General features: G+C 39.0%; 1 protein-coding gene across 2 annotated transcripts in view; it reads right to left on the minus strand.

Moving 5' to 3' along the window:
• RXFP1 (relaxin family peptide receptor 1) overlaps window positions 1-23,111 on the minus strand; it is a 90,429-nt gene that overhangs the window by 63,547 nt on the left and 3,771 nt on the right. Inside the window, exons 2-3 of one of the 2 annotated variants that reach the window (XM_030564317.1) lie at window positions 8,960-9,012; window positions 1,653-1,808 (exon numbers count right to left, since the gene is read on the minus strand). Coding sequence is in view for 1 of the 2 variants with exons in the window: in XM_030564315.1 (XP_030420175.1) it covers window positions 1,653-1,808 (156 nt within the window). In the remaining variant the exon portion in view is untranslated. The remainder of the gene's footprint in view (window positions 1-1,652; window positions 1,809-8,959; window positions 9,013-23,111) is intronic. The other variant, XM_030564315.1, reaches the window with a different exon arrangement.

The following is a 23,111-nucleotide window of genomic DNA, read 5'->3' on the forward strand; positions in this document are numbered from 1 at the left end:
AATTTGAGTTTCAGGTCAAAAATCTGAACCAATTGCTTCCTCACTTTATTTTTTAATCAACATTATTCACTTATCACTAATGATAATCACTAATACCTAGGTACAGCATGTATAATCATCTTATACTGCAATGAGGCCAGGCAGCATGAAATAATATTTAAGGCAAGAAACACTGAACCTCTCTCAAAGCATTCAAAATATATGAAGGAACCATTCTATATCATCACTGGGGAGGAGAAATGATTTAATAGGTTTTTTTGCCCTTTAGTTTCTGCCCAAACTACTTAGTGACCATGTGACCCAGCCAGAGCTCCATGGCATGACTAGGCTCTATGCTTAAGGAGCACAAGCAGAATCCCCATGAGGGTAGTCTTACTCAGCAGCAGCTTCACAGCACTGCCAGCTACCCCCAGAGAGGAATCTGTGGCCCAGGTTATCATCTCACTTACCCCAGTTTTACTATGATATAACTCTATTGACTTTACAAGAGTTCATCCTGATTTATGTCAGTATGATCCAGATCAGTACTAGGCTCTGTGACTTTGCTTGCACAGCAGTAGAAGGTGCAGAAGAGTGACATTCATGCATGGCAGAGTGGATTCTGATTGAGTGAAAATTAGGCAGACAGTGATGGGGCCAAATGACCTTGCCTAGAAGCATCATTTCTGGCTGTTAAGGATAGGAATATGCACCCAAGAAAATCGGATAGGGGCAAAGCAACCCAGCTGATCACTCAGTTGAGTGTCTTACAACGAACTAAGTGATCTCCAGCCACCTGAGGCCTCCTAAGCACCTGCGGACTGTTCTATATTTTATAACCCCAGGAAAACAGTAGCCTCCACAGGGTCCTCCTGAGGAAGAAAGTGAAGCTTATGCAGAAGGTCAGCGGAAGAGAGCCAATTTTACATGAATTACTGCTATGATTTTGAACTCTGGATCCTGATCACACTTCATCCGAGCGGACACTGTATGCTCCTGGTAAGCTTGCCTTAACCTCAGGATGTGAATAAGGCAGGCTGTCCCACAGTTTCTATATGCATTATCAAAGAACCTTCCATATTTTACTCTACAATTATATATGTTGACCTACAAATTCTGAGTAAATGTATTTGAGAAAAGAAGAATGGATCTTACGAATCCTTCAGTTCTGTAGTCCTGTTCATGTACACTCTGTCAGCATGGCTCTCTTGCTTGCAATGTAATTTTATGTTATGTATTGTGTATGTAGTGAGAGTGTGTGTGTGTGTGTGTATTCTTTCCTCTGGATGTTTATACTATAAGAGTATAGTGTAGCGTTAAGCTAAATTTAAGGTCTTGAATCTTTATTATAAATCTTGTGGTGTTATCATAGCTATTTCATAATTATCTTTGCTTTTTGTATCAAAAGTTCAAATCAGAAGATAAAACTGGAAAATACATCAAGACAGACAAACAAAGATTTGCTCCTCTTCCTAGCAAATGAGTGATGAGTTGGCTGTATTTTCATAAGCAAACATCTATGCTGTTCTCATCTACAATATATTTAATTTTTCTACAGTTCCATTAACTTTGACTATTTATTTGCCTGAACAGTATTTATGTTTCACTGAAAAGTGGCCCTCGGGGTATATGTACTAGAAATGAATTTAAAAAAAAAGTCTTTATTAGCTTACCGCAGTTGTCTTCATCAGCCTGGTTCCCACAGTCATCCACACCATTACAGTGAAGAAGTTGAGGCAAACACTTTGTTAAATTGCCACAAGGGAAATATCCCAGAGGGCATATGACTTCATGTCCAGAATCCTGATTTTCTGAAGTACAATGGATAACTAATAAAAAACAAAACAAAGAATGTGCTTTCTTTACACATATGTTTTCTCTTTAGCTGAATTACTCAGTTGCATTTGAATGTGAACCTCCAAATTACTATACATATTAGTTTGCCTTGTGTGTAATTATAATACTGTATGACCAATGTTAACAGAGTAGGAAATATTCATGAGTCACAAGGTAACTAAAATTACAGAGTAATTTCTTCCCCCCACATCCTAGGGCATACTGAAAACACTAGAAAGAGTACAAGCAAAGTGTCCTAGAGCCATTACCTAAAAGGATGGTCTCCTGTTGTGCTGGACATTAATTTGTTGTAGCAATATACCAAATGAGTTGTGTAGATATGGAAAGCATTAAGTTGTGCTGGAACTTCTGATCCAGTAGAAATAAATTAAAGATGTACATCAGACATGTGTTTTATCGAATTTATACCAGGTAAAAAGTAATTATTATAAACAAATGGTAAGAGAGCAAAAATATCAAAATAACAGGACAATGACATGGCTTGGCTAAATGATAAATAAGAGGTGATATAAATATAGTATTTGGAAAGTGTAAACTGTTTAGTTCCCTTTGGATCGTAGGCCCCCAGCCCTGGCAAATCAGCTGTGTTGCCTGGATGCAGCACCTTCCCAATTAATGGCCCAATCATTAATTCTTTACCTCTCGTCAAGCTGTTTATCCAGACATGTCTTATCTTTGACCATTATTTTAGTGGCTGATTGCTCTTCCTAACAGACCCTTGTGAGTTAACTCGAAGCAGATAAACTGAAGTACAAATAATATTAATAAAAAAAAATACAGATCTTCCCCATGTTATCCACAGATAGCAAAAGTAAAATCAGGAAAAGACAAACTATGCAAGTGTTCTGGGCAAACCAATAACATCACTAGGAAAACTCACCCAGAAAACTGAGGAACATAGAAATTTTACATAATGTTAAGAAACAATATTGTGTCCTGTATATAAATAATAGCTCTAAATTGATTCACTTTTCATTAGTTAGCTGAGTAGTTGTGGTAGAAGGAGTTTTAGTTAATGGAAAGTGAGTGTGCGCTCTGGTGTTTTGTTCCGTAAGGACCACATACAAGGGAAACTTCAGTGGTAGCTAAAAAGACAAGGGAGAGTCTCCCAGGGAAAATAAGGCACAAAAGATCCTTCTCTTAACTTTACATATATATTTCAAACATATAGCCAGGTGCTTCGAACTGGCAGAGTCCTCTATTATAGGGGCTGATCCTGTGCCCATTGAAGTCAAGCTCCCATTGATTTCAACGTGGCACACAGAGCTAGATTTTCAAAGGTATTGAGGCACCTAAAGATGCAGACAGGCACTGTTAGAGGCTAGCTGGCTCTTTAAGAGGAGTTAGGTTTAGTCTCATCCGCAACAGGTCAATCACCCTCCCAGCTGGTCCTGACTGAATAGGGATCAGAAGGTCTGGTCTGTTACTGGGTCGATCTGGGAAGAGGTCATAGGGTTATTATAAAAAGGTTGGGCAAGCTCAGCCAAACGGAGAGTGACAGAATGGTGCTGCTTGTGCTGGGAGGTCCAGACAGGTTGGAAGCAAAGCAAGGGTAGATCCCTGGAGCAGAAGTGGAAGTGCCTGGTGGAAAGCAGCAGGTAGAAGACTACTATGTCTTGTGTTTCATCTGGGACTTTGATTAGTCTGGGAGAGAAATGAGCTCTGGAGGAATACCATCAGGTGGTAGAGGGACATCTACACAGAACATATCACTGGACATCAGCAATACCAGGAGGGATGAGAAGCGCAGTCAGGAAAGTAACAAATACTTTCCTCATGAATTGTATTTTCTAAATGGACAAGCAACCTCATTCTCAATTACTAAGGGGCAATCTCCACTCATTGATATATTTTGCTTTCCACAACCAAATCTCCTTACAACTTTTCATGAGTGATGTACCAGAATATTTGGATTCTAATATCTAAACTGTATTGTTAACTCTATTCACCAAGATTTGGGTTTTTGTTGATTGTGTACTCTATGTATCACATGAATTTTAAAAACAAGCTCTGTATTTGTGGATAATATAAGCACTATACCCAGATGTACAGACACTCTTTCCCCAAACTATGTATAATATAATTATTTTAACTTCAGCTTTAATAAAAATTTTAAATATGTTTTTATCTGTTAAAAATCAGGGTGAGATTCTATTATTAGATAGATAATTAGACAATAATATTTGTAAGCAGAGGGGCACGTTGATTTGCTGGTTAGGGTACAGCACCAGGAAATTATTCCTTGCTAAGCCATAGATTTTCTGTGTGATCCTGAGTAAAGTAACTTATGGAGCTAGCTGGAAATTTTGTGTATAATTTTCAAAGTTTTCCTTAGAATTTTATTCAGGGTTTGGCAACTGAAATGTAAGTGTTTGAGGTTTAAATCTCTAATAAGTTGAGCAAAATATTGGCAAGAAATGTTTTCAGGTTCCGCTTTTCAGCTGATAGAAAAAACAACAACAAAAACAATTTTTCTCTACAAAAAAAAATCATTTAAGCAAATAGCCATTTCCCATTGAAAAAGCACGTTGACAGAAATTTTTGACCATATCTAGTCATTTAGCAGAATCTGTTTTCCTATCTGTAAAACAACGTGGACAGTAGTTCTTGCTATGGCTCCTGGTGAGGCAGGGCTAACTTTATTAATGTTTGTAAAGCACGGAGATTCTCAGATAGAAAATACTAAAGGGCAAAATATTTTATTATTGTTAATTTAAAACTATCTACACTGAGATAGGTTTGTAAATATTTTAAACCAAAAGTAACTTTAAGCTCCACTGGCTCAAGAGGTTTCCCAGGTCTGTATAGTTCAACTCAAATAGTTGGCAGTATTCAGTTTAGCATTACCTGAATAAATCTTGTTTTCCAATGCACCAGGACATGCTATCCATTGAAAAAACCACACTGATTACATTTTCCAATGTAAACAGAAACCTTTTCATCTGCAACTAACTACGGCCTTGTTTCAGATATTTTTGTCATGCTTGGGTAATATTTAGCAATATACTCAACTCCCTGCCCAAATTATTGGTAATATTGAGCAATACCTCTTGGCAGAAAAAAGGAATACAAAATGTCAGTCACATGTGCCTTAAGCCAGACTAATAGCATATCCGTATTACTAAAGCCTCAATCCTGCAAATGCTTGTAAATGCATGAAGCCACTAGCACCACTCATTTACCTAAAGTCAATTATGTGCCTGATTGTTGCCTAAGCCTGACTTTTCTCCAATTTCTCCCTTCTCCCCAGTTGCAGAGGCCAATTTATGTATTAATTAGACTGTGTGACCAGCAAGGAATATTTTTTTAATGGGCTTGTTGTCTGTTTTTGTTTCTCTGTGAGGCATAATTAAGTGTTGTTTTCTTTTTAAATAAATTCTACTTGCTTATTATGTTTATTTAAATTCTACTTGCTTACTATCAGCAACGTCAAGCTTGGTTTCCCTAAAGTTTGATGGAAAAACTGTGACGGCTTCCATGCACCTTCACTGAGTTCCAAAACCTTAACTGAAGGGACAGGGCTGCCTGAATGTTTAGCAAACCTTCACCCATAACGTTAGCTAGCTATTAACAGTAAGCATGAACAGAACAAAACAAAACCAATGGCCCAGCTCCTCAGCAGGTATAAATCAATGCAGCATCACTCACCATCTCCCATGGACATACGCCAGATTAAACCAGCTGAGGATCTGATCCAGAGAATTTTGAAAAATTGACTAGAAATTCCCTCCTCACTCAGTTACTTAACTGTCAAACTCCTGTGGGTTTTTTTATGTAATTTTTGTGTTAGTTTTTCAGTTAACATAGTGTCTTTCAGGACAGATAAAACCTGAATTTCTAATGTGAAAAACAAAACAACCCCACACCAGGCCTCCTTTATAAATCATAAGAGAGAAAAAATAAAATAAAAAGGACACTGGCCCCATATTTATTTTTGTCTTTGTAGGGCATCTTTAACATTGCTGAATGGTTTCTGTCAAGGTGTGCCCTCCACTCTGAACTTTAGAGTACAGATGTGGGGACCTGCATGAATAACCCCTAAGCTTATTTTTACCAGCTTAGGCAAAACAGTCGCTGCCATCACCAAATGTTTTAAAAAAATGTTTGAGGGAGAGCCATTTGGGAACTCTGCCTTTCCCCAGCTTTCCCCAGTCCTTATCCTCCCTTTCCTGGCATGATTTGACTAATTTCCCTTCCCCAAGTCTCTATACCCTTTTTCCTGGGTAGACTCAAGAAAATTCCCCCCCCCTCCACTTCCTGCTGAGCCCAGATCCAAGGATTTTGGATCTTAAAACAAGGAAAAATCAATCAGGTTCTTAAAAGAAGACTTTTAATTAAAGAAAAAGGGTGAAAGGATTAGAAAGCAAGATGATCTCACAGACAACAGACTCGAAACACAGAGGATTTCCCTCTGTGTAAAACCTTAAAAAGTTACAAAAAAAAACCAAATTTGATTCTCCCTCTATGTTTGCAAAAGAAATGACAAAGAGAAAAATAAAGAAATCTACCACATTCTTATCTAAATACTCACTAATTTAAACAATGCTTACATGGTTGTTTTCTGGATCTCTGACTCAAGCAAAAGCACACACACAACAGACACAAGACTTTTTCCCTCTTTGAAAGTAACTTATCTTCTTATTGGTCCTGCTGGTCAGGTGTCAGCTAGGTTATGTGAGCTTCTTAACCCTTTAGAGGTAAAAGAGGAATTAACCCTTAGCTGTCTGTTTATGACAGTTTCCTATGTGGGATATTATCCTGTTACTCCTAACTTACTATAGAGATTATTCATCTCAATGACTCATACTTATTGCAGGGTGAAATGATATAAGAGATTCCAGGAAACTAGGCACTTTCTTCAAGAAGGCTCCAGGATTTAGTTATTACTATGGTAACATGCATTTATTTCCTAGCATTTCCTTTCTCCTTTCATCTCTTACTCACAGCATCAGAGGGTGACATTTTATAGCAATTTCTTCACAAGCTCAAGCTTTGGATTCTAAAGTCTTAGCCTTATGCTTGATTACCATCATGCAGCTGTACAAATTATCAGGAATGAAATAGCAATTCATTCTCAAACTGGTGTTCGAAAAAAGAAAGATTTCTGGAGAACAGCCTACTAGATTGCTCACAGAGAAATTTTAGGAGATTGATATATTTTGCTTTCCACAACCAACTCTCTGTACAACTCTTCATGAAAGATGTACCTGAGTATTCGGATTGTAATATATAAACTGTGTTCTTAAATTTAATCACCTAATTTGGGTAATTGCTGATTATGTCACCGATGTATCATATGACTTTTAAAAACAAGCTCTGTATTTGTGGATATTCTAAGCACTATACTCAGATGTACAGACACTCTTTTCTCAACCTATGTATTACATTTTTTTTTAACATTAGCTTTACTAAAATTTTTTAATCACCTACAACTGTTATTTTGAAAATGAATTTCATTAAATGTCAAATGCATTTGTCCTAGTTGAAGATTGAGCCCATAGCAAAATTAGCTTTTAAAAAAAAAAAGCTTTTTTTTTTTTTTTTTAAAGTAAACATTTAGCAAAAGCAGGGAGCATAAATTTCAGCTCAGAATGTTTTTTCTGAAAATTCTTAGTTCCTGTAAACTTATAATGAAATTGTCACATCAATCGTAACTACAGCAATAAGACTATAATTTTCTAATGATCTTTAATATAGATGCCTACACTATTATATATTGCTTTTGAACAAATTTAATACATATGAATAATATATTTTAAAAGTCAAATTGTCAAAAAGGATGATGGAAGCTGGAAAGTTCCCACCTTCCTACAACCAGAATATACATATACTTTGATGTAATCTAAACCTATTCATTTCCTTGGATTTGGCTTTTTTGGGTAAATCAAACTGCAAAAAAGCACAAACCAAAGCCCAATTGTTCCCCTAAGTCTGGCCATTTGTAGAATTTTCATGCAAGTTCTTCAGTTTCATTTCCTAGTTTCTCCTCCTTTAGCAGAAAGAAGCTCCAACCACCTCGTTATAATCAACCTCTTTTTTGAGAGTGCACATTACAGTTGCTGTCAGTACATTTAAATTTATACTTTCAAAACAAACCACCCAATTCTCTTATTTCATGACAAGGATATTTAATCCAATGAAGAATATTGTTTAATTATGCAACACTGGTGCCTTGCAGCATTTGAAATACTCTGCATAAACTTCACTAGTTCTGTTGCATTGCTTGCTCAGATAGTACTGCTGCCTCTGAAATATATGATCATTTTGCCGGACTAGTAGCAAATTTTGTATTCACCTTTTACTGGATATCATGCATTTATTTTTTTGTGGCATTTAATTCCTGTTCCCAGTCTTATCCTAGATCGGAGTAAATTTTTCAATAGCACCTATGTGATTTAGGAGCCCAAGCCCCATTTTCAAAAGCAACTTAGATACTTAAGAGCATAGGTCCTATTAAAGCTTGGATATGTTCACATAATCTTATATGTGGTTTCTTGTTGTCCCCATTAGTGTTTTATTCAGAGGATAAATGCACTGTTCATTAACCTTCTCCGATGCTCTGGGCTCAGATTCAGAATGCCGTATTCCAACCTGCTCCAACTTGCCCACACCAACCTCCAGTATCAGTGCAGAATTCAGCACACAAGCTACATGTCAGGTTCTATATGTGCAGAACCTGAGTGTCTAAAGCCACAACCAGCAAAAAGATGTGAACAGCTAGCCAACTGGAGTTTGTCCGGATGGAGTAAATTGCAGGATCTGGAGCCTGAGCAACTGGTGAGCTATCAAACACTTTCCATGAACATTTTCATTTGATTGAAAGCCCAGATCTTTGGGCTGAAAACCCAAACCCTGTCTTAATTTACCTAATCTTGCAATTCTGCACAAGAGGGTGCATGATCCTATTAAATTAACTGCTCTAGTTCACTTCATTATAGGTATCAAAGGACAGTTCCATATTGATGTTAAACCAAGAGAGAGGGAAACATTTAATTTTTGTAATTTTTATTGTAAATTAATTAGTTATTTTTGCAATCTCATATTTATATCAAGCTTCGAAGGTACCTCTCTTGTTTTATAGGTTGTTTCTCATTCACAGCCCATCCAGGATAGAACAGCTCACCTTTGCTTCTTAGTCCTATGGCCCAAAATTGAATTGTTAAATCCCAGGACACCCTATAATGCAAAAGAAGTACCATCAGGAACCATATAAATTAACTTTGACAATCTGATCATCAATATGGCTTTGATTAATATTTGCAAATAGTTGAGATTCATAATGTGTAAAATTGGGCCGCGACTGTATATGTCACATATATTTGGCAGAAATGGCCCAATTTTCAAAGGTGTCTTCAAATTTATCCACACATTTTGTGGATATAAACAGACGTGTCTTTAGAGCCTGCATGTGCACTCACAAATCAGGTAGACAGAAAGTTAAAAGAGAAGAAGGAAGAAAAGAACCTAAGGGATTATAGTAACGAGGGACACGTAAGAACCTAGATACATAAGCAGAAAGGAGTGAAAAAAATGTAGAGAAGGAAAAGTTATTCAAGGCCTTAGCTGTGAGAAAAAGATGTCTGAACTTGATGAGGAAGGTAAATATATACCAGAGCAAAGCTTGGTTTTCTCTAGCACTTTTCATCCACATATTTTGTTAATAAAATGGTATAGAGCAATAACCTTGTGTAAATGCTATATAGATTGCCCTCTTAAGTGTCAGCTCAGCCAGTCACATGCAGTTTAGCTGTGATCACCCTGCATGGATAAAACTATTTCTTCACAATGTCCACAGTGGATTTTGGAGCTGTATTTTCTATACATCTGGCATCAAGTAAATGAGAAATAGATGAATTGTTATTTATACATAGGACATCCCAGACATGAACAAACATCTTGCCTGCAATGCACATGTCATCTCACATAAGAAAGGACTAATATACTCAACTAAATATTCATGGCCCTGCACAACTATACTCTTGCCTACATCTTTGTTCTCTTGCCTCTTACTCTGTCTTTTGCTGCCTATGCAAACATATTAAAACAGGGTCTCCCTTAGCCAAAGTGGAGTTATGATGCCTGGATTGCATCAGCCAAATACCAGAGACAAATAGGGAACCTCAGTTAGTTCTCTTCTTAGCTTCATCCTTTTCCTTCAGATTGTTCCTCCCTGACACATACTACAAGGTTCAGTTCCAAAATCTACATAATATGCCCTGGTAATTGTTCGTTATGGAAAAATGAATTTTAAACTGCCGTCCTACCCCTGCTCCTTTGACATCGTTGTGCTCAGGACAGGCAATTAGAATAGCAGAATATCAGGGTTGGAAGAGAACTCAGGAGGTCATCTAGTCCAACCCCTGGCTCAAAGCAAGACCAATCCCCAACTGAATCATCCCAGCCAGGGCTTTGTCAAGCCTGACTTTAAAAACTACTAAGGAAGGAGATTCCACCACCTCCCTAGGCAACCCATTCCAGTGCTTCACCACCCTCCTAGTGAAAGAATTTTTTCTAATATCCAATCTAAACCCACTTCAACTTGAGACCATTACTCCTTCTTCTGTTGTCTGCTACCACTGAGAACAGCCTAGATCCATCCTCTTTGGAACCCCCTTTTAGGTAGTTGAAAGCAGCTATCAAATCCTCCCTCATTCTTCTCTTCTGCAGACTAAACAATCCCAGTTCTCTCTTCATAAGTTATGTGCTCCAGCCCCCTAATCATTTTTGTTGCCCTCCACTGGACTCTTTCCAATTTTTCCACATCCTTCTTGTAGTGTGGGGCCCAAAACTGGACACAGTACTCCAGATGGGGCCTCATCAATGTCGAGTAGAGGGGAATGATCACATTCCTCGATCTGCTGGCAGTGCCCCTACTTATACAGCCCAAAATGCCGTTAGCCTTCTTGGCAAAAGGGCACACTGTTGACTCATATCTAGCTTCTCGTCCACTGTAACCCCTAGGTCCTTTTCTGCAGAACTGATGCCTAGCCACTCGGTCACTAATCTGTAGCAGTGCATGGGAATCTTCCGTCCTCAGTGCAGGACTCTTCTGGTTACTCTTAACATCTCTTGCTAGCGGTAACTCCAAGTGTGATTTGTCCTTTCTGATTTCACTCCTGCATACCTGAGCAATATTTTTAATGCTCCTCCCTGGTCATTTGTCCAAACTTCCACTTCTTGTAAGCTTCTTTTTTGTGTTTTAGATCAGCAAGGATTTCACTGTTAAGCCAAGCTGGTTGCCTGCCATATTTAATATTCTTTCTACACACTGGGATGGTTTGTTCTTGCAACCTCAATAAGGATTCTTTGAAATACAGCCAGCTCTCCTATTTTCCCAGGGGATCCTGCCCATCAGTTCCCTGAGGGAGTCAAAGTCTGCTTTTCTAAAGTCCACAGTCTGTATTCTGCTGCTATTCTTTCTTCATTGTGTCAGGATCCTAAACTTGACCATCTCATGGTCACTGCCTCCCAGGTTCCCATCCACTTTTCTTCTCCTACTAATTCTTCCCTGTTTATGAGCAGCAGGTCAAGAAGAACTCTGCCCCTAGTTGGTTTCTCCAGCATTTGCACCAGAAAATTGTCCCCTACACTTTCCAAAAACTTCCTGGATTGTCTGTGCACCTGTGTATTGCTCTCCCAGCAGATATCAGGGTGATTAAAGTGTCCCATGAGAACCAAGATCTGCGATCTAGTAACATCTGCTAGTTCCTGGAAGAAAGCCTCGTCTACCTCATCCCCCAGGTCTGGTGGTCTATAGCAGACTCCCACCATGACATCCCTCTTGTTGCTCACACTTCTAAACTTAATCCAGAGACTCTTGGTTTTTCTGCATTTTCATACCACAGCCCTGAGCAGCCATACTGCTCTCTTACATACATTGCAACTCCCCCACCTTTTCTGCCTCGCCTGTCCTTCTTGAACAGTTTATATCCATCTATGACAGTATTCCAGTCATGTGAGTTATCCCACCCAGTCTCTGTTATTCCAATCACATCATAGTTCCTCGACTGTCAGGACTTCTGGTTCTTCCGGCTTGGTTCCCAGGCTTCCTGCATTTGTGCTTCTTCTAGCTCAGTGGTTCTCAACCTGTTTATCATTGTGGGCTGTATATGTGGCCCACAATGTGTTATGTGGGCTGCATCCAATACAACCTTTATGGCCCTGAGGATGTCACATGGGCCGCAGCGGTGTGCTGATTGGGCCACAGGTTGAGAACCACTGCTCTAGCTGGATGGAGGGAGATAGCTAACCTTTTTCCTGCTGAACTCTGGATGATGGGGCAAATCTAGCCCAGGGACAGAGAGGAGGCAGCTTGTGCTTTTCTTATTCAGAGATAGCTAGTTGCTTGGTTTGCTTCCTGAGGCAAAGATGCCCTAGCTTTTGCTCTTGTTGCAATGGATGCAAAATCCCTGGGGTGCAAGACTGTTCTTGCCACACCTTCCCAAGCTCCTATTTGTATTACTCCCATTTAAAGGGGAGAAAATGAAATGAGAGAATGCATAAGGGCAGGCCATGCGTAGGGTGTACCTGAGAGAGCTAAGAGAATATGTTTAACTGTTGAACTAAAAAGATGCAACTCTTTCATTACTTTTGCAAGACATTACTTGGGCTTTATTCTGCTTACAGCCTAGTATCAAAGTAAGGTTATGGAGATGTTTCCTGTTTGGTTTTGCTACTTCCATCTTCTTTTTCTAATGCTCTAGAGGAGTGGTAAATTCACATGGCTTTTTGTCATTTCTCTAAAGCAAATGAATATGAATTCAAATATAGACTACAAAAACAGCACATGCTGACTAAATGTCAAGAGTCCTGAAAAATGAAATTAATCAAAACAGTATGATTCACTGCTTGGTATTCAATAGCACATCAGCTTCAAGCACATTATTATACTTATATAAAGGAACAAAAAAGTAGTAAGGAAAAGGTTTTTAATTCTTCTATTTTTAACAAATAAAGCTCAACCTCATTGAACATGAATGAATGAATTCAAAATGAATCTCAAATCCTCTAGGTATTAGGCTGAAAGCCAGAAGGTCCTGTTCTTTCTTCCAAACTGGAGCGACTAGCAGTCTGGCTTTTGAAAGTGGAAGCTCTTTTGAAAGTGCAGAGGCTTGAGAAAACCCAGCTGCTAGTTGCATAAAGGGGCTTTTCTGAAAAACACGAGCTATCAGATGAGTAAAGAGAGAAGCAGGGTGGTGGTACTGGAAAAGCCATAACAACTTTTTCAACACTGTAAGTACAAGTGGCAATAGCTGTTGAACATACAAAGGATTCAAGGGAATGTTGTGACCTTGCAGCAGCCTGCAATACTTTGCTGATGACAGGCTCATCAGTGATCGACTGGGGAATTTTTGAGGTGAGAGGCCATTATTCATTACAGTGCTGAAAAAGGTATCTCCCAGTTCCTAAGATTAACAACAAGACTTGAGCAAATAGTGCAACAAATTATTCACAAATCATTCACATTACAAAATAAACTCATGTTGTCATAGTTGATGCCCGATGAAGAGTCGGAAGCATGAGAATCTGTGCATCCAACAGCAGAGGATAGAAATGCCAGGAGCTGGAGAATCACCAGGGGGCAACAAGAGAGTCTGCTGGGTGGGGAAACTGAGGCAGGGTCAGGGTCCAGTAAAGGCTCAGATAAAACCCTGTCACAGTTACTTTTATGTCTATTCATTATAGCTTAGCCTTCCAATTAAAAACATCCAATACCCAAAGCAATATTCAAAATGAAGAGTTTGATGGCAGTTCACAGAAGAGTCAAAAAAACAATTAACTGAACAATTTTGACCAATAAACCTGGACAGCATGATCTGTTCAGACAACATGGGAACAGAAAAAAAGAGTTAACTTTTTTTTGGAGTGAATAGTTCACACAGCTCTAGTGTCAGGTTTATGCAGTTGAGACCAGCTGGTGATTTGGATAGTGAATAGCTCTGGTCTGCTGTTTAAACTGAGATACAGTAATTCAGGACAGGCAGCATAGGTCCTGCTTAGGTTTTAGATTTGTTCCAGACAAGACACTAGCTGTGAATTACTGAAGCTATAATTCACATCTTGTATATGTTTGACTGCTTAATTACACAGTTACATCATCATTTACAGGTAATGAAGTTCTTTAACTGCTAGTTTCAAATTGAACATGTGACATGAAACAAATAAAAGCACAGGTTGGATTTATTTTAATAGCTGCATTGTGGCACATTTAAAAAAATACATGTGATATGTGTTGGTTGGACATAATCAACAAGATAAGCCTGATTCTGAATTCACTCATTTTACAGTAGTTTAGCTCTATAGACTTCAGTGAAGTTATTCCTGATTTACAATAATATAAGTGGGGTCAGAATTGGGCCCAATAAGTGCATTTATCTGAAGTTATCACATGTATATAGCTTTATGCATTGAAATAAGCACAACTATGTATTTTTTTAATTGAGTGCAACTCCAAATATAGGCACCCACATGTGTAAGTGATGCCATATTATACAATTGATTCTTATTAGTAATAAGTTATAAAAATACTGGACATCGTTAAACAAATACCTAAGCAACAGACTTGCTTAAAAGTTAAATATGGAACACCAGTAACTTCCCATCTGCAAAGTCTCTGTGATTGAACTATTAAGACTTTGAATTCCTCAAATGAATAAAATACTATGTTCACTGTATTAAAGATGTGCCAGGATACTAACCTTTGCATTCAGAAGAGGAGTCTCTCAAGCCTTGGCATAGTCCTTGTATTTAATAAACTTTGTCTTCCCAACAATGTACTGATTGTTCAAACATTATCTTAAACTATTAAAATTATTTTTAAACCAAAATGTTCTTGGCCAGTATTCATTTTAACTTCATCACTTCCTTTGGGAAAAGAATTTCTGTAATATTTTTTAATAGCTGACTGTCTACTCTACTAGTTAAACCCTTTGCTGTTGCTTTAAATGAATGTTTCCCAGAGGTAGCAATACAACTTTAGGATGTGCAGTAAGACGTGTACCATATTTTTAGTAACGTTTGCTTGATATTTGCTTTTTTCTGACACTATGTAATTGAGGTGTGACAAGCTGGTTGAAAATTTTATACTAAAAGGCTTTGTTGACATATTTGTTTTCTTGACTAGATGGAAATTTTCACCACAATTAAAAACATTTTTGGGTTTTCACTGAATTTTTAAAAAACTATTTAATAAACTGAACTTTTTATTTTTTTATGTAAATGAAAAAATTCATTTCCACTGACAATTTTTATGCCAGGAACAGGGGCAGTCCTTTGCCAATAAGGTTGAGGTGTGGGTTAGAGTCACAAAAGGTTTACCCCTTTTACATGGAAAGGTCCATGTAGAATCATAGACTATCAGGGTTGGAAGGGACCTCAGGAGGTCATCTAGTCTAACCCCCTGCTCAAAGCAGGACCAATTCCCAACTAAATCATCCCTGCCAGGGCTTTGTTAAGCCTGACCTTAAAAACTTCTAAGGAAAGAGATTCCACCACTTCCCTAGGTAACCCATGACTGCTTCTTGGAGCAGTCAGTTCTGGAACCCATAAGAGGAGAGATAATTCTTGATTTAGTCCTAAGTGGAGCACAGGATCTGGTCCAAGAGGTGAATATAGCTGGACTGTTTGGTAATAGTGACCGTAATATAATTAAATTTAACTTCCTTGTGGTGGGGAAAACACTACAGCAGCCCAACACTGCAACATTTAATTTCAGAAAGGGGAACTACACAAAAATGAAGAGGTTAGTTTAATAGAATTTAAAAGCTAAAGTGTCAAAGTGAAATCCCTGCAAGCTGCATGGAAACTTTTTAAAGACATCATAATAGAGGCTCAACTTAAATGCATACCCCAAATTAAAAAACATAGTAAGAGAACTGCTATGCTACCATGGCTAAACAATAAAGTAAAAGAAGCAGTGAGAAGCAAAAAGGCATCCTTTAAAAAGTGGAAGTTAAATCCTAGTGAGGAAAATTGAATGGAGCATAAACCCTGGCAAATGAAATGTAAAAATATAATTAGGAAGGCCAAAAAAAAATTTGAAAAACAGCCAAAGATTAAAAAAGTAATAGGAATTTTTTTTTAAGTACATCGGATGCAGGAAGCCTGCTAATCAATCACTGGGGCCACTGGATGATCAAGATGCTAAAAGAACACTCAAGGACAATAAGGCCATTGAGTAGAAACAAAATGAATTCTTTGCATTGGTCTTTATGGCTGAGGATGTGAAGGAGATTCCCAAACCTGAGCCATTCCTTTTAGGTGACAAAGGAGGGGGCGGGGGGAGAAACTGTCACAGATTGAGGTGTCATTAGAGGAGGTTTTGGAACAAATTGATCAACTACATAGTAATAAGTCACCAGGACCAGATGGTATTCACGCAAGAGTTCTGAAGGAACTAAAATGTGAAATTGCACAACTACTAACTGTAGTCTGTAACCTATCATTTAAATCAGCTTCTGTACCAAATGACTGGAGGACAGCTGATGTACACCAATTTTTAAAAAGGGCTTCAGAGGTGATCCCGCCAATTACAGGCCCGTTAGCCTGACTTCTGTACCAGACAAACTGATTGAAATTATAGTAAAGAACAAAACTGTCAGACATATAGATTAACAATTTGTTGGCGAAGAGTCGACATGGTTTTCAGAATGGAGAGAGGTAAATAGTGGTGTCCCCCAGGGGTCTGTACTGGGACCAGTTCTATTCAATATATTCATAACTGATCTGAAAAAGGGGTAGACAGTGAGGTGGCAACATTTGCAGATGATACAAAACTGCTCAAGAGAGTTAAATCCCAGGAAGGCTGCAAAGAGCTACAAAAGGCTCTCTCAAAACTGGGTGACTGGGCAACAAAATAGCATATTCAGTGTTGATAAATGCACAGTAATGCACATTGGAAAACATAATCCCAATTAAACATATAAAATGATGGGGTCTAAATTAACTGTTACCACTCAAGAAAGAAATCTTGGAGTCATGGATAGTTCTCTGAAAACATCCACTCAATGTGCAGCAGCAGTCAAAAAAGCAATCAGAATGTTGGGAAAGGGATAGATAATAACAGAAAATATCATATTGCCTCTTTATTAATCCCTGGTACACCCACATCTTGAATACTGCATGCAGATGTGGTTTCCCCATCTCAAAAAAGATATATTGGAATTGGAAAAGGTTCAGAAAAGAGAAACAAAAATGATTAGGGGTATGGAACGGTCGCCATATGAGGAGAGATTAATAAGACTGGGACTTTTCAACTTGGAAAAGAGATAAGTAAGGAGGGATAAGATAGAGGTCTATAAAATCATGACTGGTGTGGAAAAAGTAAATAAGGAAGCGTTATTTACTACTTCTCATAACACAAGAACTAGGGGCCACCAAATGAAATTAATAAGCATCAGGTTTAAAACAAACAAAAGGAAGTATTTCTTCACCCAATGCAGTCAGTCTGTGAAACTCCTTGCCAGAGGATATTGTAAGGGCCAATGAGATTGACATATATAGACAAATATAGTGCTCTTTCTTGTACAAGAGGACAGGAAATACTCCACAGGTCGCTCTTACGGTGTGCCTCTCCCAAAAGTGCCTCCCCATTTTACCTCATGGTATGTCCGCACTGCAATGGAAGGTGTGATTGTAGCTCATGTAGGCACACCCCTACTAGTGTTAATGTAGCTAGCATGGCTAAAAACAGAAGCGAAGACACAGCAGTATGGATTGCAACATGGGCTAGCAAGGTGAATATTTGCCTGGGGTTCTGGAGAGGCTTGTGCAACCTGCACCAGAGTCTGTGTTGCCATGTTTTCATGGCTATCTTTAGCCATACTAGCCAGGGTATATGTTTCTGTCTCTGGTGAAAAACCTAAAAATTACAAACTGGAAGAGTGCCTGAAGAGCTCTCTGGGGCATTGACTTCTCTCTTAGAGTATGTCTACTCTGCAGTTGAAAGTGTGATTGCAGCTCGGGTGAAGTATACCCATGCTAGTATTAATCCTAGCTAGCATAGCTAATGATAACAGTGAAGACACAGGTAAGGTTGTGCAAGCCTGTCCAGGACCCCAGATACATAGTTGTGTTGCTAACCCATACCACCGTCCATGCTGTTGGGTCTTCACTTCTTTTTTAGCCCTGCCAGCTACAGCTATGCCTACACTACTAAAATTACACCTTTTATTGCAGTGTAGATGAGTCAGTGTCCCAGTACTCTCTTCAGGCACTCTTTCTCCATTCTTCAGGAAACAGAAACCACATAACTTAATGGCCAATCACCCAGCTTGAATAGCAAACTCTGAAAAATCAATAATTTGAAGCCAAGTATCAGAAAGGTAGCTGTGTTAAATCTGTAATCACAAAAACAATGAGGAGTCCGGTGGCACCTTAAGGACTAGCAGATTTATTTGGGCATAAGATTTCCTGGGTTAAAAAAAACCCATTTCTTCAGATGCATGGAGTGAAAAAAAGATGCATCTGAAAGAGTGGGGTATTTTACCCACAAAAGCTTATGCCCCAATAAATCTGTTAGTCTTTAAGCTGCCACCGGAATCCTAATAATTTGAAGAAGCACTTGTTATGAACACTTCATAAATAAAATGTGCAGATAAGGATTAACTGTTCTTCTTCTTGTGTCCTTGTCACAAATTAGATATTTTTCCAGCAATGGTTGTTGATCAGCTATTGATCAACAATAAATAAGACTAAGATTTTGTCATGGTTATTTTTAGTAAAGGTCATGGACAGATCACGGACAATAAACAAAAATTCATGGAAGCTGTGACCTGTCTGTGACTTTTGTTGCTGCGTCTCCGTGGTTTCTCCTGCCACCATGGTGGCTGGGAGCTGCGGGGTTCCCCCCTCTGCCCGCAGCAGGAGCTGCAGGGTGACCATATTTCCTAAAGAGAAAATGGGACACCCCCAGCCGCTTGCCAGAGACGTCCCCCACAAGGCTGTTGCCTGTTGCTAGAACCTTGAGGAGGGCCCCCCTCAGGACTCTGTCACCTGCTGCTGGAATCTTGCAGGGGTCACCGGTCACTGCTGTTGCCTGTCTCTGGAAACCTGCCAGGGTCCTGCTGGCTGCCAGCTCCAGAGTCCCACAGTCCCTGGGGCTGAAGCAGAGAATGTCATGGAGGTCTCTGGAAATCATTGATTCCGTGACTTCCATGACCTCTGTGACCTAAACGTAGCCTTGACTATAAATAATCAAACAAATTCATGCTTATGAGTAAGGTTAAGATTTTGTCACTGTTATTTTCAGTAAAAGTCATGGACAGGTCACAGGAAATAAAAATTCATGGAAACCTGTGACCTGTCCATGACTTCTACTAAAAATAATGGGAGGGAGGGCTGACTGAAGCCAAAGGCGGGGGAAGAGCCTACCCCCACTGTGTGGGAGGGCTTCCAGCATGCTCCAGGACCCTTGCCACAGCTCCAGTGGCTCAGAGCTCTGGGGTCCCCTCATTGCCTGCAGTGGCTGATGGCTCCAGGTTCCCCCCGCCACATAGGGGCTGAAGCAGAAAATGTCACAGATGTTTCTGAAAGTCACAAAATCCATGTGGACAAAAAAGGGCTAAATAAGAATAAATTTTCCAGTAGGGGGTGGATCTGTCTGTTCATAGCAGTAACAGTTGGTGGTGAATGTCATTTAGTTCAGTCTTTCACATATGTCTACATCTATGCACTTGATCTCCTCTAGAGCATTCTGCTTCTTTCCACTGAACAAGACAAGGCAACAATCTTTTCAAGGTGTCACAGACTTGTTGATTTAGTAAAGGAACAAAAAGCTCCATCACTCTTTGCTTAAAACAACTATTCAAAGAAACCGAAAACATAATTTGAAAGGAAAGTAACTCCCTGCATGCTCTTTGATGAAAGACAGGATACAGTCAACTCTATATATTTTCAAATAAACTGTCCAAGGACCTTTATAAACTTTAATTTATGGCTGTTTCAGCAGTGAAAGTGTGCTGGATCTTTTTGTTCAGCTAGTGGTTTAATAAATGGCCCTCCTAACATTGGAGCTTCATTTATTAACTTTAATGACTATATCTATGGAGTTGCAATTAGAGTAATCTCTTCCTGCTTATTGCCTTTAAAAATGCACTAGGCGATTCAGTTGAAAATAAATTCTGGAACCCAGAACAGGAAAAAATAAAATAATTTGTGAATTTGACAATACTAGTATAAATGGACCAGGGAAAGTACAGGAGGGGGACTCTAGTGTTGTCCATTTACTGGGCTTGATCCACCCCTGCTCCAATGGGGCAGCTACATCAGCAGTGGCATTATCTCAGGATTAAGGTAGGTAGTTGTAACAGGTTGCACCAGGGAAGCTGTTTTAATGATCTGAGGGACTCTACGGGAGTACCACCACTATAGTCTCTGGGGATGCACTAAATCTTCATATCTTTAGGATGTTTTGTCCCTGCACTTTCCTGCATGAGTGGCTCCTCCTACATCCTGGGCTGTCCTTCGACTTTAGGCCCTTCTCAATGTCCATAGGAGCACTGTGAATTATGCTTAGAATTTCTGATCTCACACTGTCTAGTATTATGACAAGGTGTCCTTTGTTCAGAATCCCATTATATGTAACAATTTCACCTCTCTAGTACCAATATGTTTGATTATTTGGTGGGGCCTGGGCTGTTTCTGTTGGCCTTCTATCTAGTATTATGCTCTCTCCATCTGAAACACTGAGTAATCTTGTACTCATTTGAATGTCAGGTTTTGTTTCAGTAATGGTAGTACTTGAATTAGACATACTGATACTTCAAACTCCTTTTCCTACAACTCTTTGCTTTTACTATTTATAAATATTCTTGAGCATATTCACTAGAAGCTCCAATGTGAAATTCACCTTTGTTCATTTTTTTCCAGTGTCACAAACTTATCTGTTGTAGAACCTTGTTTTGCACATTTATAAGGTAGCTCAAAAACAACTATTTCTGCATCAGAGCATAGTCCTCCAGCTGTATGTCCATAAGCATATGTATTTTGATTTGGTATTTCTTTGCAATTTGCACTGAAAGCGAATGGTTGCTTTTATTGAATGCTGTCACTGTACCTCCTATGTGGGAAATCTTTGCATTGTGTTGTAATTGCCTTCACATATATTGCAGATGAATATAGTGTTTGCCCCATATTTACTTTTGTGTTGTGCCTTAGAATGCATTTTTAATTAGATGCACTTCCTTTTTCTCACTGCTCACTAATACTTCAATTTGGGAAGGACAATTTTCACCAGTCCAGCAAATATCAATGGTCGTGTGCAAAATAAAGTCTCTCTCTCACACAATAGCATTACTTTGACTTAGTTATCAACTCTACTACAGGTAATTTGGTCTCTAATTAATCCATCTGTATGCTGGATCCATACCATTCTCCTTGGTCCATGGCCAGACACATCAGCTCTTTGGCCAGAAACTGCAAGCAACGCAGTTCAAAGTGGACACATGGCACCTCATCAGAGATCTGATGCCTATCTTATTTTGGCAAAGCCCCAATATGTAGTACAATGGTCCTGCTTCCTAAAGGGAAATTTTGCCACTAACTTTCATAGAAACAGGATTTGGCTCAATGTGTAACAAAAACTCAGAATAAAAGATACAGATGAAAGAATAATGCAAAGAAGCTTAAAATAATGTTGGATAATTTCTTTTGCTTTAAAACATGCTCAGTTATCTCTGCCTTATGAAAAAGAATTTCTAATGAAGTGTTTTGCTACCTTTGCTTTCAGTTACTTCTGATTTACACTGGTTTGTGCTCAATATCAGGTCTGCAGCAGCCAATGTAAATTACTACCAGAGGTTTGTTTGGAATAATGATTAGAATTAAGTCTAAACAAGGGACACCTTCTATTTCAAGCCTTCCCTTCCTTTCACTTCCAATCTTTCCTTCCCATCCAATCCCAGTCCAGTTTCTCTCCCCCTCTTTCCCAGTCCCAGTCTCACCAGACACCTTGTCCCAATCTACTCTGTTCCTCCCACCTGGTCTGGCTTTTGTACACTGTGTACTCCAGTCAGATGGCTTCCTCTTCCTCCTCCATGATGCCTGGGTGCCAGTGGGGGATGGAGGTCACTGAGCGCAAAGGACAGACAGGCTTTCTGTACCAGTGCCTAGTTTGGTTTCACCCAGCCCCAGTCACTCTGTGGAGATAGCTGTATATGTAGGTAACTCACTGCCAGGAGCTGTGAGAAGATGGCACATGTGCTGTAACTTTGTGGGGATGATGCATACACAGTCTTGTCAGCACTGGGAGTTGTGAAAGGCTCAAGCATGCTCAGTGAGGACAAAATTCTTCAAATAATTTTTTAAAGGCTTACAACGTGGTCAAATTTGGGTGAATTTTCATAGGGACAACAAAAGGCACATTCCTGACACAAAGGCCAGCCCCTGCCAAATTTCAAATCCCTTCTATAAAGCATGGCAGTTCAAAGAAAAGATCACCAGAATTTAGCATGGACAAAACAACATTTTCCCCTATCCTCATTCTTGGAAACAGTTGAACCATTTTGGCTGAAAAATTTCCAAAATTCCAGCCTGAGGCAGACACCTAACACGGAAAATTTCAGTCCAAATAGTTAAAGTTTGGCAAAGAGCAGCTGGAACCAGGATCTTCTAATGGGAAGTATTGGGCAACCTAAATAACAGTCAGCACTACCAGCCTCACCTAGAACACTGTTTCAGGCACACCGGCAGGAATATATTCACACACACAAAGCGGCTTTTCAAGTGCTTTGATTTGCCATTGTTTAAACTTTCAAGATCTTGATAATGTGCATTAATTAGCAATAGGGAAACAATAATGTAACAATAACTCAGGAAAGCTGGGATTCATTCTTGATTTGAATCTACTGGTGACACAAAGAAGAAAACTATTTCAGGTTAAATGAAAGCCACGAGAAGCTAACAAAAAATATTCTATACAATGATTTTTCCAGCTTTCCCATTTTAGGCCAGTGAAAATATTTATGAATCCAGAAGAGGTTTGACATTTGTAAAAAATTAATTAAACAGGTGAGTGACACTGGCAAAGCTTATGAACTTTTACACCTCCAGATGTCTCGGGAAGGGTCCTTGTTACAGTTGCACCTCTGACTAAATGAGCAGCACCTTTGATATAAAGGAACCCAGTCTTAAAAAAAAAACAGAGGTACAAAGAAATGCGGACAAGTTTCAGGTAATGCTAAATAAGTTTTCCTTCTTGTTTAGTAGGAGGGAAGAAAGGAAAAAAAGGAATAGAAAGAAAAGAGGAAAAACAATAAGATGAGAATGGGGGGTGGGGA

Source organism: Gopherus evgoodei, chromosome 5 (genome assembly GCF_007399415.2).
Source record: "Gopherus evgoodei ecotype Sinaloan lineage chromosome 5, rGopEvg1_v1.p, whole genome shotgun sequence".
In the NCBI taxonomy this organism is placed as follows: domain Eukaryota; kingdom Metazoa; phylum Chordata; order Testudines; family Testudinidae; genus Gopherus; species Gopherus evgoodei.